This window comes from Carassius gibelio, chromosome B21, assembly GCF_023724105.1.
Source record: "Carassius gibelio isolate Cgi1373 ecotype wild population from Czech Republic chromosome B21, carGib1.2-hapl.c, whole genome shotgun sequence".
NCBI classification, from domain to species: Eukaryota; Metazoa; Chordata; class Actinopteri; order Cypriniformes; family Cyprinidae; genus Carassius; species Carassius gibelio.
In genome coordinates, this window is record NC_068416.1 from 22,454,922 (window position 1) to 22,473,552 (window position 18,631).

General features: G+C 35.5%; 1 protein-coding gene across 14 annotated transcripts in view; it reads left to right on the plus strand.

The window, feature by feature from the left end:
• Positions 1 to 18,631, plus strand: part of nedd4l (NEDD4 like E3 ubiquitin protein ligase) — a 63,349-nt gene that overhangs the window by 33,069 nt on the left and 11,649 nt on the right. For 6 of the 14 annotated variants that reach the window (XM_052587877.1, XM_052587880.1, XM_052587883.1 and 3 more), the window contains 11 exons: positions 1,679 to 1,740; positions 2,249 to 2,351; positions 3,164 to 3,324; positions 3,515 to 3,650; positions 3,836 to 4,021; positions 5,880 to 5,960; positions 10,231 to 10,290; positions 11,127 to 11,261; positions 11,843 to 12,013; positions 16,818 to 17,015; positions 18,240 to 18,317. In XM_052587877.1, the coding sequence (XP_052443837.1) occupies positions 1,679 to 1,740; positions 2,249 to 2,351; positions 3,164 to 3,324; positions 3,515 to 3,650; positions 3,836 to 4,021; positions 5,880 to 5,960; positions 10,231 to 10,290; positions 11,127 to 11,261; positions 11,843 to 12,013; positions 16,818 to 17,015; positions 18,240 to 18,317 (1,371 nt within the window). The remainder of the gene's footprint in view (positions 1 to 1,678; positions 1,741 to 2,248; positions 2,352 to 3,163; positions 3,325 to 3,514; positions 3,651 to 3,835; positions 4,022 to 5,879; positions 5,961 to 10,230; positions 10,291 to 11,126; positions 11,262 to 11,842; positions 12,014 to 16,817; positions 17,016 to 18,239; positions 18,318 to 18,631) is intronic. The other 8 variants (XM_052587878.1, XM_052587882.1, XM_052587872.1 and 5 more) reach the window with 5 other exon arrangements.

The window sequence follows — 18,631 nt, forward strand, 5'->3', positions numbered from 1 at the left end:
CAAAAATGGGACATGCTTCCAGGGTGGCCCAGTTTAGCTCCTACCACAACATTATTCAATAATGCAATGATGCCTGGTCAATTCAGCAATCCATTATGTGTAAATTAATTTTATGATGTGGAATACTTGTCCTACATACAACTTTTCTCCAAATGTGGTAATTTTTGGATTTACAGTCTTAAAATTGTAAAATTTAAATTGGTGTTTGATTATTTAAGGGTTTACTATTTAATCTCTTTAAAAAGTTTGTAGATTCATGTACTGTAAGACTCCACATTTTACTTGGAGAATGTGGGATGTGAATAAGTAATTTTATCAAGCTGCATGCTTGCTGATCAGCTACAGTTCTATATTTATGCACAATGTGTGTGAAAAATGTCAATTATCAATATAAATAAGTATTATTATAATATAATATAATTATATTAATAATTATAAGTTTTGTAAATTCGAAATTATGTTTTTATTACAAATAAATTGTAAATATTAATAATATATATATATATATATATATATATATATATATATATATATATATATATATATATATATATATATATATATATATATATATATATATATATATATATAAAATATTTTTTTTTACTTTAAATTTTTATTTGTCTAAATTTTTATTTGTCTAAAGTGCTTTAAAAAATATTAAGCTTGGAAAAACTATACATTTGTTTTCAAAAGTAAATACATTTTGTGCTTTAGAAATGTCTAATGTATTTGTAAGCTATATATTTGTATTTATTACATTTTGTAATTAAAAAATATAGTTTGAAGAATAATATTAATATTAAAATATTTAGTACAGTAATAAATATCTAGTACTTTATTGCTTCAGAATCATCCAAAACACACAGCGTCTCAAGAAATATATGAGTTAGCAAGTTTTGTGCTTGACAATATCATTGGTTTTCAATACGGTATTTTGTTCTAGTTTACTTGTTTTGAGCAAGAGATAGTTTTCCTGGACATTTAGGAATGGAACGGCTCTTGTTTTTATTGAAACTATTTCCAGTGGCAGAGTGCGCTTTCTTTGCTGGATTGCATATTAAGGCTCGCTCACACAGAGTCTGGTCTGTTTTCCTTTTGCGGCCGCCTACATATCTACTGTTCAGTTCTGCGTGGTTGCGCTCCAGACCACGCGCTTCTTCTCTGCCTGCTCTAATTGCTGAATATTTAAAAGCGGTTTCCTATACTTGGATCAGACGTGAAAATATGGATTTATATTTCCTTTGGAGTTGGTTTATTGATTAAGCTTCCTTGTGGATGTTTGGTTTAACTGGTTTTGAAATCTGAATGTGTTTCACCTCCTGTTTGATCTAGACCTGCCAAACAGGAAAACTCTCCCGTTTTCCTTCAGGGCCTCCAAACTTTCCTCACACAGTTTTGGTTTCGCCACTAGCAGAGGTGCCAATTTCATCAATTTCCATCAAATTGTAGCCACTAATGACCAGCCGTGATTGTGAATATCCAACCTGTGGGCTGTTTAAATGTAACAGGAGAACAGTGTTACATAAGACACCTGGATGTCATCCAAGGGTCTATATCTCCCGTTCTCCAACCCCAAAAACAAGCTGGGACTGTTATGCTTTATGAAACTCCACTAAAATTGGCCCAGATTTGATACAGGTTTCTTTATTTTCTATGGTGTTTTGTTGATGTATAGACAGAGGACCCTGCGATGGAGCGGCCGTACACATTTAAAGACTTTCTCCTGCGGCCAAGAAGGTCAGTCATGCAGATTTCACAAATGCAATACAGGAAAATTTGCAGTAATATCTAAAGTTACAACAGTGTTGATTTTGCACTCTGACCTTATTCAGAGGACTGGACGTTTGATACAGTACAGCACATTTGAGATTTGTATGTTCTTTTGGAACGAAATGTGCAACTACGACACGAACACCTGTGAATCCCCTTATGGTCCTGTGGCTATAGTTACAGCCTGAAATTTTACACAGGAACAGTTAATGCATGTGGATTGCACTTGTATTTTAATGTTATTCTGATGACTACTTCACTGTAAACTATATTTTGCTATAGAGTGATTCTTAAAAAAATTATTCATAGGCAAAATATTGGGGCTTTTTAAAACGATCAAAAATTCAAGCAATGAAATTCCTTCTAATTAGGGGCTTAACAAAATCAGTTACAGCTTATGTAAAGAATAGAATATATGTTTGGTTTAGTATGCTCTGTGATGACTTGTGTGATGACATGCCATTATGTCCTGTAGTCATAAGTCTCGGGTGAAAGGCTACTTGAGGCTGAAGATGGCCTATCTGCCAAAAAACGGAGGGCATGAGGAGGAAAGCAGTGAGATGAGAGAAGAAGCTGAGGTAAAACTGACTAATTATCAAAATCAATTTTATATAATATCAAAAAAATTAAATGTTACTTCTCAGTTTAATTTTTTTTATATGCAGTAAATTGATTCAGACAGTCCAATTTATCAACCAAATCAGCAACTCACTTATAAATGAACTAAATTAAATGAATAAGACATGCTGAAATGTGAGTAAATGAGTAATAAATAAATAATAAGGTCAGTGGCATATAAATTACTGCACATTTCTTAAAAGTGAAAAACTGTAACTGAAACTATTTTAGAAAAAACATGTGAGTGGAATTGTAGTTGTTGAAACGTAGATTTGCATTAGATCCAGAGATTACTCTAGTATTATAGACCATGGCAGACAACTGGCCACAGATGGCTTGAAATGTTTTCCATCCAGAATGGAGACACACTTAAATGTCTTTTTTCTTGCTTTCTCTCCTGCTTTTTAATGGTTTTAGTGTCTATTCATCCTTGTCCCCACAGACTTCATGGCATTTTTCGTTTAAAGTATGCCATTTGGCTCGAACCGTTTGACTGTCTGGCATCTCCTTGCTTTAACTTTCTACGCTTCCTGATCTGTGACTTTTATTCCTTCTGTTTTTCTCTCTGTTCGTGGAGAGTGCTGTGTCATAGCATCTGCAGTACTAATCATAACACATTCAGATGGAATAGGAGAAATTATTTAACATAAAAAAATAGACGTTTTGAGACTTTCGACTTTTTAAATGTTCTTGAAAACAGCCCTGTCCCCAGATTTTTTGGTGACTTTCTCACTCTGACTTACTCTTCTGTCTCTCTCTTTGTTCTTCTCAGGGCTGGGAAGTGTCAGACTCCACGGATCCAGGTTCACAGAGACCTCAGCAGCTCCTGCCTCCGCTGCCCCTGGGCTGGGAAGAGAAGGTGGATAACCTGGGACGGACATACTATGTCAACCACAACAACCGCACCACACAGTGGAAGAGGCCCAGTAGTGTGTATGTGACCCCTTTTGTCATTTCTCAAAAAGCACATGTAAAAATGAGCAAAAACACTGCAAGTCTGAATATTGATGCAATAATTTGTCTGCAAGTGACTGGTGCCATTATGTTGAATTTATCATGATATTCTGACAATCTTACCAGACTCTGATATATGTGGAACAATTTTTTCTCCCTGTCTCTTTAGGGATGTGGTTTCAGAAACGGAAAATGATAATAACTTGCGGCAGATTAACCAGGAAGCCCACAGAGTTTTCCGCTCTCGACGGCACATTAGTGAAGACCTGGAAAATGAGCAGCTGGACATCAGGGACATAGACGACGTTAGTATTTAACCCTGACCTCTGCAGCTATGATGTGAGCTAGATAGCATCATCAGTTTTGTGAAAATTATCTGGTTCTAAATAAGGCTTCTCACTGTGGTTCAAAATCAGATGTTTTTACATATTTAGTGCTATATTTTTTTTTTATATAAAAGATGTATTATGCATATCTCCCCTTTCTTTAGTCATGGGAACCCATATCAGAAGAGGACCCAACTTTAATGACGGACGGTCTGAACCATTCTCTGTCCGGACCGGCCTCTCTGGCGATGCCCCTTTCCAGCACTCCAGAATTCTCGGATGAAATCAGCCTTAGATTGTCTCTCGCTCCAGACACGAACGGAGAAATCCCAGGACCCAGCTCTGCTGTGGTAAGACAGAACAGTTTTAAATCTGCTGTCATCTATACATCTATATTCGAGGGCCACAGGAAGGCACTTTCGCACCAGAGTAACCTTTTCATAGTTCCTAGAACTATTTCTAGGAGATCCCTGTTTTTGGTGTGTTTGCACTGCAGGAACTAGGAACGTATGTATTTCTAGGAACTTCATTTGGGGAAACTAATTTAGCTCCTACTTCAGAGTAGGGTCTAAAACAGTTCTATAGGAACTACCAGTGAAGCACTGTATGCTGATTGGCCGAATGCATACAAAACACCGGCTACCCGGCATTTTTAAAAAGCCTTGTAAGAATATTTACTTCACAACCATGGAAAACCGTTATACAGCATTTACCTGTTGCTTGCATCGTTTAGTTTTTTTTTTTTAAATGTTTGTTCACATTTGCAAATTTGCATGTTTTTAAACTTATATTTTGATGTAACTTTAATGCTGTATATTAGAGCACTGCCTTTGTACTTTTGACAAAATTGCTTCGCAACTTTTTATAATGGATATTTTTGTTTATTAAATATTTTTGTATGTATAATATTTTTATAGATAATAGTAGTATTAAATAGTATATTGTAAAATAGTCTGTGTGTTAGTGATGGTCATTTTGGTTTCATTGTTACCCCATCAAAAAACTTTTTATGAGTGCGTCAGTAGCAAAGACTTTTATATTGATAGAGATTGAAACAAGGTTACAAACAAGACATTATTTTTCTTTCAAAAACACCATGTAAGATGCAACCAACAAATGCACTGACCAGCGTTGTGATGGGAAGTCCTCTTAACAGTTGAAATGATACAATAACAAAGATATCGTATTCCTCAGCATACATTCAGGAAGTAGGTAAACACACAAAAGAGTATTTAAGACGCTCCACGGGTTATTTTTTTTTTTTACACATTTGCCTCATATTTAAACTGTTGTATAAATGCAGTATCACACTTGTAGCTGTGGGGAATGCCCAGCTGCTTGTGTGGGTATTATGTGTGATTTTCTTGAAATGGTGAGTCAAATTATGTTATTAAGAGTGTCAAAACTAATAGCTGACTCTACACATGTGCACCTCTGTACACTCATGCTGAATCACTCACTGAGTCATTGTGGGGGGCAGCGTAGGGGTCCTCTTACTATGGCTGTTCACACTGCACTTAAGACTGGATTGTTTTTTAAATTCAATCTTTTGGAATGAGTGACTTTTGTGGTATTTGCATTTAATGCATTTAATGAAACTGGGTAATACATTGCTTATTTGTTCAGACAATGTAGTTTGCATATCTAGACTGTCTGGAATAGACTTAGACAGAATCTGGGGTCTTGTTTCTGTTTCTAATTATGTTAAACAGACCTGAAGTTGCTACACTCTTTTTGACTGAAAGTATAGTCAAATTAGACTTATAATAAAAATAAATAAATAAAAAAAACAAGGGGCCTTGAAAGGTATAAACTGAAAATCTTGCAAAAAATCTTGACAATATCATTCAATACATATTGAATAGCACATGTGAGTGTAGATGAATACTTGATAGCAGAGGTTGTAAAAAAAAGCATTAAATCATGAAATTGACAAATTCTTCAAAGCATAATTTGTAAACAAAATGTTTATTATTAAAATCTAATTATTTAAATGAAATGTTACATTTTTTTATTTAATTTCTTCAGATTCAGCTAAGCCAAAAACAAAATCAGATTTTGGATCTGAATTTTTTTTTTTTTTTTTTTACTTTGCTGAATTCAGAGCATAGGCCGTTCAGAGGACCACTCTGAAACATATTAGATATTTATGTCTTTATTTATTTATAACAGTGTCTAATGCCTTTTTATCTCTTTCTCTCACTCCAGCAGAGTCATCTTTCCTCTCGGCTACGCTCCTCTAGTATGACCGATGGAGTCAGTGATCAAGCTCAACCTCCCACGCCAACGGTACATCTGCTTTTCTCCTCCTCACCTCTCCTTCACTCTGCAAGCGGTGTTTTTTCACTCACTCTCAGTACTAAACCATTTTTCACTCTTTCGGTGTCAAATCAAGATCTATAAACTCCCTTACACATTCAGAAGTTCACCTGATTTCAAAATGTACCTGTTATCTGTAATGAACATCTTGGCTGCTTTTGGGAGTGCCATGAATGTGATGATAGGAATCTTTAATAACACTTTATATAGTTCTTTAAAGTCAACATGAAATTAAAATTTACCCTGGCTACCTCAGTAAGACACATTCCTGACGTTATTGTAAATGATTCATCAAAAACAATTCTATAAATTCTTCTATAAAGCCATGACACTCCTGGTACATATGGAGTCCCACATTTTTGTATGCGTTTTTATATTTTTGTTTTGTTTTCATCATCCATTCCAATTAAAATTCTTGCTACGGATGCAAAAACGCAGAAAAATTGACACAAATTGTTTTATGATGGACATAACTTTCAGAGGCAGTTTGTGAACATGATTGACACAACATGAGGTTGTATTTATTTTTTATGTGTGTGAAAATTTGGACGAGAATTACGGACCTTAAAGGCCGCGTTCACACCAAGCACAATAACGATAACGATATAGTTCTAAAGATCATTCTTAATATTAAAGAATAGCAGAATCCATACTACAACTATAATGATAAAGGCACAGAGAAACAATACTGTTGGAATCATTTTCAGAATGATTTTTTCCAGCTGATGAATGATACAAACATTGACAGCCAATCAGAATCCATCCTGCTAACGAGCTCGAGAATTTAAAGAGGCAGACGCACGTTCGCTTAGAATAAACAGACAATATTGTTCACTGGTGTGGAGGCTAATAACGTTATCTTTATAGTTATCATTCTTGGTCTGAACAGGGTTTAAGAATCAAAAGGAAAAACACATTACATAATGCTTAACAGATCTTTATTGCACATAAACGGGTAGTTAGAAATGTCATGAAACTTTGATTAGTGTATTATATATATTTTTTTTATTAAACATTCTTTTATTCATATTTGACTGATCTGCTAAACATTATATTATAAAAAAAAACGACTAAAACAATGTTATTATAAAAATGTAACCTCTTGTTTGGTCAGAAATGTAGCACCTGTCTAAGTGTTTGTGTAGTTTTTGTGTGCGTATGTGAAATGATAATTCAGAGTGACTTGTGAGGTATTATTACACTCCTAGGATTGATTTATTCAAGCTGTAGTGGTGATTATGATGTCATCGTATGTGATAAGTTGACATGTTTCCATGGTGATAATGTGACTGTGGGAGTTCTCTTAATGGATCGTTTAACAGTGTAGCTCAGTAATGTTTGTAAAAAAGTGCTGCGTTCTATGAAAGAGCTGCCTAGTAATCGATTGCGTCGCTGCACGGGGGCATTTCCAATTTTTAAGAGACAGCTTGCCAAAATAATTTCTCAGTTACAAACAGCAATGATGTAGTTTGTTTCACGCTTTAAAGATGCACAAGCAAAACATTGCTTTGGTAAATAGTGCGCTGTCTCTTTAAATGATCCTGTTTTACAGCAGATAAGCCACATGTGGTAAAATGACATTACCAGTGTGGATGAGGTCACCGTGTGAACTGATCCCGTTTGCATGAGGCAGGAAACAGACATAGACACTGGATGTTTCACTGGAAGTGCACCACATCTATGAAGCGATTGTGCTTCATTTGAATGGCATGAATCCCAGCCTTGAAACTTTTATGTATTTATTTTCTGCAAGTTCCTGCAGATGTGACAGTCTGATGATCCTGTCTGCTTCTGTTTGAAATGAGGTTTGTGGATGGGTCATGAGGTTGGGTTAGTCCCTTGAATGCTTTGGTGTCCATTTCATTATTGCATTGTGGCATTTAGAGCAATGCATGCTGGGAATTTCCAAGATAAGATCTGGCAGCTCACAAAAGAGAGCTCCAATAACCTTGTGCTGTGTATTAAGATCAGTTGTTAAACCTTATAAAGGCATAAAGCAAATGTTTTTTTTTTCCTTGTATGATTCAATTGTTTGCAGAGCTTTATCTATATGAATACTAGTTGTGCTAACAAGGTTTTCAGAAGTATAACAACACATGACTAACCGGGACTTGTCACCGCACTTACATATTATTGCTTTTTTGTTGGTTTGATTTGCTTCAATTGCCATGGATAAAAACATCTGCTAAATGACTAAATGTAATGTAAATGTAAATGACTCTAGTTTACCCATAATTCATCATTTACTCATTCTTATTTTGTTCCAAATCTACTGGAGCTTTTATCTTCTGAAGAGCACAAACAATGATTTAAATGAATGTTTGTGCTGCTCTTCTTCATACAACAAAATATTGTGACCAGGGCCTGTCGGGCCCACAAAAGGACAGACAGATACTTGTATTCAAATCTAGTACATACTAATTGTATGGCATCTAGATTTTGAATATATTTCACAGGGTCTAATTTGACCTTTTTTGCCCTTCTCAATATTTTTCTTTCTATTCCTCTAAACAAAGTACTGTATGTCATCCTGATATAAATTGACATGGATGATTTTTGTTATATATTTATAGTGTTATATCTCTCTGTCACTGATTTACCTGAATCACTCTGGAAGATGTTATTCTTCTGCTCCAAGATTTTGCAAAGCATCTCCTAATGCCTTGGATCATTTAAAAGAGCGGTCTTAAATGTCCAACGTGTGTCCACTTAAATAGTTTGAATATAAAGTAGTCACATTAATCTTTTTTTAACTCCACACTTCAACAACATTCTTGACCTTTGAAGCTTTGAAGTTACATTTTCTTTACACTGGGGGGAAAAAAGCTTTTCCTCATCCGCCTGAATCCTCTTTAAATAGCAGCCCCGTTCCATGTCCTTTATGCTTCGTGTCTACTTTATTCTGACAAGAGGCCGATTGGTTGGTGGCCTGGTTCTCTCTGGCTGTGAAGTGCTTCAGAAAGCTTCAGATGAGGGATTTCGCTATAGTCCCAGCAAATCTGTCTGATATTAGCGTGGGTGAGAGGTGGCATTTCCCCCACACTTCCTGTCCCTGTGTGTGAGGAGGCTGACATTTCACACGAGTGGAGATGTGCAATCATTGCTCGAGTGGATGGCTAATCGGATTGCCCTGTTTGAGCCATGAGTGTCTTTCATTACATTCATGTAAAAGCAGATGGAAAGCATTTCATTGTCTGTGTGAGAGCTGACTCTTTCAGTATTTGAAATGTAAACTCTTTTGAGTGCCAGTCGGATTCAAGCCCAGGTGTGGTTTCCTCTGTTTTTATAGTCAGTGAGTCAGTGGGCATGTGAGTCAGTTTGAAATGCTGAAGGAAGCTACTTATTTGGATGATTCTTGGAAACTTTTTAGATCTGTCATTGTGGAGAGAATTTAATCTCAGGACAGTTTCGGTTGCACTCCGTCATTATTATTACTGCGTTTATGGAAGTGACCAAAAATACAGTAACAACAGTAATATTTGAAATTATTAGAGCATATTAGAATGATTTCTGACATTGAAGATTGGAGTAATGGCTGCTGAATTTAGCTTTGCCATCACAGGTATTAATTACATTTAAGATGATATTGTAATAAGAAAGAGTTATAACAGTTTGTAATATTTCATTTTTTACTGGATTTTTGATCAAATAAATGCAGGCTCGGTAAGCATATGAGTATATATTACCAATGTATTCATTGGGTAGTTATTTTAGTTTCATTTTAATGAGCTTCGTTATGATTTTACAGTATGACTTCTATTAAAGGAATGGTTCCGACAAATTGAAAATCCTGTCTTTTAGAAGATAAAAACAAAATGTTGGAACTGTAATTCTCTTAATTGCAAATTAAGTCATTTCTACAAAAATGCACCTGGGCATTTCTTTCACTCTCCTGTCACTCTTTAATCAAATCACGATCTGTTCTCAATTTTTATCATCCAACAGTGATTTCAAATTAAATGCACTCCCTGGAGTTCATCTAATCACATCTTGTTAAACCAATTTTTTGGGGTTGCTGTATCCTTACATCACACTGCAGTTTTCCTCTCACAATATTTCCCCCTTCAGCTGTCAAAAATCACCTAAAATATCCAAAACCCCCCTAAAATCACTTCCCCATCTACTCTACATTACACTTTCTGGCTGACCCTGTCCTTCCATTTGCCCTCATTTCCCCTCTTCCACTGGCCCGAAACAGGGCAATTGCCCGCCCCATCTAAAAGCAGTTGTTATTGTCCAGCAGAGCTCCCAGACCCGACGAACAAGAGCACAAACGGTCACAGGCGTTGAGGACACCATGGTAAAGTCCACGTTGTACATTTATGTCTTCTTGGTTCTTCTTCATTTATTGATTCATTTTTTTTTAATATGTATTAGATTTGTATTATTTAAAAAAACATTTGTTATTCATTTTTATTAAATTATATTTATACATTCATAATTTGCTTTAATTTATAGATTTTTGTTAGAAGCTTTCTTTAATGTTATTTAAGTTATTTTTTCATTAATTTATTTCCATTTTATTTTAAATAATTTAATTTATTTCATGATATTAATTTATATTTGTAAGTGTATACTTTTTGCACATATACATTAATTTAGCCATTTATTATTTATTAAAAACACTTTTTATTTGGTGGCACATCTCATTTAATTATTTTAGTTTTTAATTATTTTATACCAGTTTTTTAGTGAGTATGTCTATAAATTTAGAATTGTGAGGGATCGATTTAAACCCCAGTTTGTCCATCTTCACCCTACATATAAATTCACCCAGACATATTTATCGGATGCCTTTCTAATGTGTCCATAATACTATTAAAGCATGTCCCCTTGTGTGGAGTCTGTTTTGGATGCTGTGTTTAGTTGTGCTTAGATGTATTTGTGTCTACATTTTGTGTTTGTGAAAATGTGTGAGCATTCTAGTTTTAAGTGTATAATATTCCTACACTCGTCATATTGAGTGTCATATCAGTTAACAAGACTTCTCCTATAGATATGACCCGATATAAAATCTATACAGATCCATTTATTGTAGCAGAACTGACAGTGATACAGATTTTAACATCACCCAGTTTCATCCGCTGCTTTGTCTTGTGAATATGCAAACTCATCTGTTCTTTGCTCTCTGTTCAGTCTCCATCGGCCTCCTACGCCCTGACCACACCAGGCCTTCCGCCAGGCTGGGAGGAACGCAAAGACAACAAGGGACGGACATACTACGTCAACCACAACAACCGGAGCACCACCTGGACGCGGCCCATTCTGCAGGTAGCAAAGCTTAGCTAAAGCTAGCCTCCAATGTTTTTCCAACATCATCCACTGGCAAATCTAAAAGTCTTCCATGGTTCTTCTCTTCTCTATCAATCCCGTCGTCTTTTTGTTGTTCTGCCTTCATCTGTCACAATGTCTGGATGTTATTTCCTGTTTTCTTGATCTATTTATTGCTACTCTGGTTGCTCTTGATCTAATCTTATTTTTCTGTTCCTTGTGGTATTAAACTCTCTGTTCTTCATCCTTCGTATGATAATCTTTATTTTTTAAATAACCTATCAGATAAAAGGCTTATTCCAATCTGATCTGATCTAGCTGATCTCCAATCTTTTAACTTCCTTAAAATATTCTGTAGTCATTTTGAAACCTAACAGACTTCTGTGTTTGTCCCCCATAATCAAAAGACACCTTACAAAAAATTGATTAGTTTAATAGTATTCATTTCCTAATATAGTATTTTAGACCTTGCTCTCCATTCTGAGCCCCTTTTAAACCTTGAATGCACACTCAGTGTTGGACGGCGTGCCCCTGGACAAGACCTTGTGGTGACAAGTTAACTGATGTCTTTCTTTGACCAGCAGCACACTGAAGATGGAGCCAGTGCCTCAGCTGCGGCAGTAGGGGGCGCTACAGCAGCCACGCCCCCCGCTTCCACCCCTTCCTCCTCCAGCGGCCATCTAAGCGAACCACAAGTGCGCAGACCTCGTAGCCTCAGTTCCCCCACCGTCACCCTCTCTTCCCCACTAGAGGTGAGAAAATCCACCTTTTCCTCTATTCTATCTCCCAACTTCCTTCTGTCCTTTAACTTTGCCCTCCACCTGATTCCAGTCCATGTATTAATGGAATAGTTTACCCAAAAATTGAAAATCTGGCATCATTTACACCCCATCCACTTGGTTCGAACTTGTTGAAATTGAGTCTCTTTCCTCTGTTAAAGGTGCTGTAAAGAACTTTTGTAAAAAAATCTTTTTTACATATTTATTAAACCTGTCATTATGTCCTGACAGTAGAATATGACACAGATAATCTGTGAAAAAATCAAGCTCCTCTGGCTCCTCCCAGTGGTCCTATTGCCATTTGCAGAAACTCCATCGCTCCCGGTAAAAAATAACCAATCAGAGCTGCGGTCCGTAACTTTGTTTGTGTTCAAAATGTAGAAAAATGTATATAATAAGCGAGTACACCATGAATCCATTTTCCAAACCGTGTTTTTGGCTTGTCCTGAATCACTAGGGTGCACCTATAATAAGTGTTTATATTCTGACTATTTTAGATTGCTTCGTGGGTACCGCGGCGGAGTAACCCAGCACCTTTGTGATTCTTCATAGACATAAACGGAGAGAAGTAGTTCTGGCTACGATGTTCTTCCGCAAGACGCAAGCAGTTCTGTTTATTATCCGCTAGAGCGTCAAAAGTTCCCTACTGCAGCTTTAAAATTAAATTTTTTGGAGAATGTTGGTAACCAAATAGCTGACAATAACCATTGACTTCCATAGTATTTTTTTTTCATACTATGGAAGTCAATGGCTACCAGCCACTGTTTGATTACCAACATTGTCCAAAAAAAATCTTCTTTTGTGTTCCACAGAAGAAAGAAAATTGTGCAGTTTTGGAACACAGAGTTCATTTTAACAGTGTGATTCGTCTCTAACAGTCTTGGCTGTGATTAAGCAGTATTTTGTGTAATTTATTTGTAATTTTACGTGTTTTTTCTGGCTAGTGTTACAAAATATGTTTTCATTTATATTATTTACACTACTGTTTAAAAGTTTGGGGTCTGTAAGATTTTTTGTTGTTGTTGTTTTTAAAAGTCTCTTATGTTCACCAAGGCTGCCATTTACACTAAAAGAGTAATTTTGAGAAGTATTATTACCATTTAAAATAACCGTTCTCTATTTTTGTAATATTTTAAAATGTAATTTATTCCTTTGATGCAAAGCTGAATTTTTAGCATCATCACTCCAGGCTTCAGTCACATGATCCTTCAGAAATCATTCTAATTTCTATTAACATGAATGATTAGAACAATTGTTAGGTATTAAAATGAGCAGAATATATAAAAATATATTTTCTATCCATAAACATTAAGAAGGTCTCTACTGTCACTTTTGATCAATTTAAATTATCTTTGCTGACAAGTGTTAACTTCTTTCATTTTTTTCTTTTTAATTTTTCTTTCATTATATTAACTTTTGTTTTTTAATTTAGTATTTTTTATTTCTTTTTTTGACACTTGTCCTTGCCATATTTTGCTTTGTTTTCTTCTGCAAGTTAGTGTAAAAGTGCCAGTCATTGTTTCTTTTTTGCTTCATACATATTGTGGTTTTGTTCCTCATGTGTTGGCTTATTGTGAGGAATATTTATAATAATAAAGTAATATAATTTCAATATCCATACACAGTTGTTCAAAGAAATCAGGAAATCAGAATCTCGTTCTATGCACACATGCTTCTTTAGGTTTGAACAGCTGAGTAGACCTTGTATTATGCATGGATCAGTTTTATTATAGAAGCCTGATGTCCCAAAAGCCAAATCAGTTGAGAGACAATTTCCTGACCCATCTGCTCCAGAATTTTCAATTCAAGTTAATTTAATTCACTTTGATGCAAATTGATTGAAAAAAAGTTTAGGAAAATGTCCAAACGGCCATACATTCTTGAAAATACCTACACGTTTTTGCAATAGCCAAAGGGTTTTTTATTTATCAATTGATTTTATTTTTAATTAGTGCTGGGCAATGATAAAAAAATATTTTGGTCACGATTAATCGCATGATTTTCTGTGATTTAATCACATTATGCACAAAATTACATAATGAATTCAAAAGTAGTGTATTGTGCATCACGCGTGATGACACTCATCCCAAGCCAGTACTGATTGATATCCCACCCTTCTGTGACCCTTGGTTTGTCTGTATGTGTATTCCGAGCCAGTAAGCCACTGACTTTCGTAATATTAAAAAACTACGTTAACGCGTGATAAATTTTTTTTTTGCCATTTAATCAATGAATGCGTTAATGCGCTAAGCATAGTATCTGATATATGAAGTAAATGGATAGTTAGCATGAGATACTTCAGGGAAAGATGAGGTGTACTACCCAGATATTGATATACAAATATTATTTTGCCTATTGTGGGATTCTGAGGTCAGGTATTTTGCATAATAAATGTTAAATTGTGTATTTGCTTTCTTGGTCAGGCAAGTTCCCTACATAAATGTGCTAATTTTTATCTTTGTGCGTGCTTTGTGTGTGTGGCTGTACTGTGCGCGAATAGAGCGCGAATAATGAATAGAGTTCTCTATCACCTTTTCTCTCTGGAATTGTGTAAAATTCGCTTGCTTGTGTAAATATGAACAAATGATACATTTATACTCTATGGTTAAATTTGATAAACTACGATCCATTTAACTACTAATATCAATTGAAATAGTTCAATCATGAGAACTTATGGGTGTCCAGAACTTTTTTTTTGTAAATATTTGATTAAGGAGAACGTAAAGATATTTTCCACATATACTGGAATGGCAATTTTTTTTTTTTTTTTTGTTTAATTTATTAATGCCTCTTAAGATGTGACTGACTATAAAAAAAAATCTTTAAAGAACAGGTTACTGACGTTCTGTATTTGAAATCGTCCCACAGACCTTCAGAAGTTTAGTGCTTATTCATGGTATTGACGTCTTCACAAAGTTAAATTGAGCAGCTGCTGTGTGTATCAAGTTTTAATGTACTCATCTACATTTACTTGTGCATGGAGGGAACAGGACTTCTACTCCCACTTTGTGAATTCGTATCAGCTGACGCTACCTAAGACTTGGGTTGGGGCAGCTGTCCGTTTGCTTATCGTGAAACGCGCCAAGGTGTCACCATTGCCAAAAAGAAGTTTAACCTCTCAAACAGCCATGACTTCATAGTTTCCTTCTGTTCTATTGCTCTAAATCCATGTCGGACCTTAAACCTACTTCTTACTTTGCTTTTATAGGACATTGTTTTGAACTATACCTTCTAAACTTTCCTATAGCATACTTTCAATAAATGTTATGACATTTACATTTTTAATACAATTTAATAGATACTACGTTATTTGTTTGCGATGCTTTAGACTTTTGTAAGTGCTGTTTTTACTGTTTGTTTTTATAAACGTAGCGCAATTATTTCCAGTGGTAATCAAAAACAGGCCACATATGGTGTTCATAGAGCTCAAATCGCAGTTTAATCCAGAATATTCCTTTGAAAATGGCAAACAATTTTATCTCTGATGGGCGTCAGCCAGATCTAATGGCCTCCGCTGTGAAAAATGACTTTGCTAATGGAATAAACAATAGCTCTTGTGGCTAATCTGCAGATGTTGGGGAATAAATGTCTTGTGTTTGCTCTCATAGCAATTATTGCTAATTGCAGCCACACATTTCCATGTAAAAAAACCATTGTAGCTGAGAAAAATGGTATGGGGTGTGATATTGATTCTTTCTGTCATAGCTTGAGCTCGATATTTTAAACAAAACTACAGTTTCAGTGCATCTTGTAGCTAAAGCATTTGATATAATATCTTACAACATGATATATATAGACTATAGTGAATGTAATGTATAGTATAATATAATACAATATAACATTCCTCTGCCATTTATGCTAATATACTATTTTAGATATTATAATGTTATTTATGATGCTGCTGTAGACTTGTGGAATTACCGTTTTTACAAATGATCTTTCATATAAGCATAAAGTTATAAAACAAGATAATATGGCTAAAATGATTTACAAAAGTTTGAGTATTACGTTAGAAGCTACATTAGTTGCTGAGAAGTTTGAAGAAAAATACAATTAAGTTTGAAGGATTTCTGAAAAGTGTCTGCTTTATACGTAATATAAAACGTCAAATTTTAAGTTACATTTCTCTGAATTTTGATAGGCTTTGTCATCAAGAGCTGGTTCTTTGTAATTCATGTTCTGTGTTATTAACACTCTGGGAACACGGGCAGATCCTTTATTCTCATTTTATTGCCTTTGTTGGTTTTTTCCTTTTAGAAGGAAAGAATACCCAGAATCCATTTATCAGATAAACAGTTATGACTAAGCACATGACAGGTGCTACATTTTCTGCATCTGATGTCAGAAGATCGTGTGGAATATTGAGTAAACATTTCACAAAGGTCTGAAAGTTTACATAAGGAAGAACTAGGATGTATTTAGAAACGATCAGGGTTGCACAGGGCCATGTGAATTTTAATTACAGTGTTGAAAGGGAAATATTTGATTTTGGGAAGAAAAAAAACAAGAGGGAGAGACAGGCGTCCAGAGGTGAAATGGAAGTGAAATCCTCCTGAGTTGTGTGCTAATTAAAATTTAGCAGGATTAAATAACAGCGTGCCGCCTCATTAGCGCATACTGCATTTTCCAAATCTTTTTCAGGTTTTTGTCATATCCCATTCACAAAAGTCTTTCTTACATGAAATTCTAATGAATTATACACACAAGCTGTAAAGCGAAATAATAGAGTCTGGCAACCAGGGAAATAATTTAACGTTGGCTCTGTTTCCTTTTGCAGGGAGCCAATAACGCCCAAATACGGAGAGCTGTAAAGGACACGTTTTCCAACCCTCAGTCCCCCCAGCCTTCTCCCTACAGCTCACCCAAATCCCAGCATAAAGCAAACCAGAGCTTCCTGCCCCCTGGATGGGAAATGAGAATAGCACCCAATGGACGGCCGTTCTTCATCGACCACAACAGCAGAATCACCACATGGGTAAGACAAACACTCACAGAATCTCTCCCAAAACTAGAGAAGTTCATGGTAAGGGCAATCCCAGAATGCTTTGTATTGACCTCCAAAGAAAAAAAAAAGAAGCAAGATGGCCATGAGTGAAAAATGAAATGTTCACTATAAAATATGTTTATAGCTCTATCTAATTAAAACCACGCTTAGTAGCACGGTAATGACAAACGCTGTTGTAATCACAGAAGTCATATGCGCAGTCATATTCAACTTTTGTAGTCGTGTATGTTTTGTGATTGCTGCAGCTCTTTAGGTTTTGGAACAGATCTACAGTTCCATTTTCTGACATAACTGTAGGTTTATGTGCAGCTGTGATCACTGCTTTTATGTATTTATGTCTCATCATTAAGCATTTTTTTTATTACTCGTATTACTTGAAATAAAAAATGACATTTTATATTGAAATTAATAATAAATGAGAATTGCTTTGGCAACTAGCTGAAATAAAATATGTATGTTGAAAGTACTAACAAAAAAAATTTGTATATGTAGATATGTACTATATAAATAACTATATAAAATATGTATGCTTACCAAACCATAATATTATATAATACATCTCAAAAATACTATATATATATATATATATATATATATATATATATAGTATTTTTGAGATGTATTATATAATATTATACATATTTTTTAAAACGGGAAGACTGTTTGGTTGATGCGTGAAAGGTATTTGGGGGGAAAAGACTTTCATAGATATGTACACACACACACACAGTATTGTTCACAGTTGCACACTTCAGTGCCCCATAGCTGGAGGGAGGCCCAGGGTGATGCAAACGTGATGCACTCTGAATCAGTCTGCCACCTGGTGTCTAACAGATGAACTGCAGCTTCTCTCCAGTACCCTAATTTCCCCCAGCACAGACTCGCCTTTGTCCTTTTGAGTCAAATGTATTGCATCCTCTTTAGAGGTTCTGTGTGATTGAACATATTTATAGTACGTCTTTATTAAATCCAGTGGTTTTGAAATGTCCACCGAGAAAACGAAGAAAAAGTTCACTATTACTGCATAATCTCCCCATGAGGCGAGAAAGATACACAGTCGTTCCAGTATTACTTCCTTATTGTCTGAAGAACTGCATGTTGGCAGCAGACAGCGAATGCAATTTACTGCTAAATGAGGATAAAACCTTCTGGGAAGATCTGAGCATGGCAACCTCTCTCTCTTTCTCTTTTCAGGAAGATCCTCGCTTAAAGTATCCCGTTCACATGAGGACAAAAGCATCCTTGGAACCTGGTGACCTCGGCCCACTTCCTGTGAGTGCGAAAAGAGTGCCGTTGAGCGATATTACCCACAATCCCAGCTCTTTCAACAGCCTGCTGTGACGTGTGTCCTTGTGTTGTGACAGCGCTGCAGGATTATGAAAGCAACCGTGATATCATACGAGAATCGCGAATCTAATTCAATCTGTAAAGCAAAAAATAGGATTAAGTCTGACAATTGAATGGGAAAACCGTAACTAATGACACAACAGCGGGAATTTGCCTGTGGTGTTTTGTGGATTTCTTTGTTGACGGACTACAAGCCGTTTTGTAAAAGAACCATGCTACAAAAATGTAAAAGTGGATTA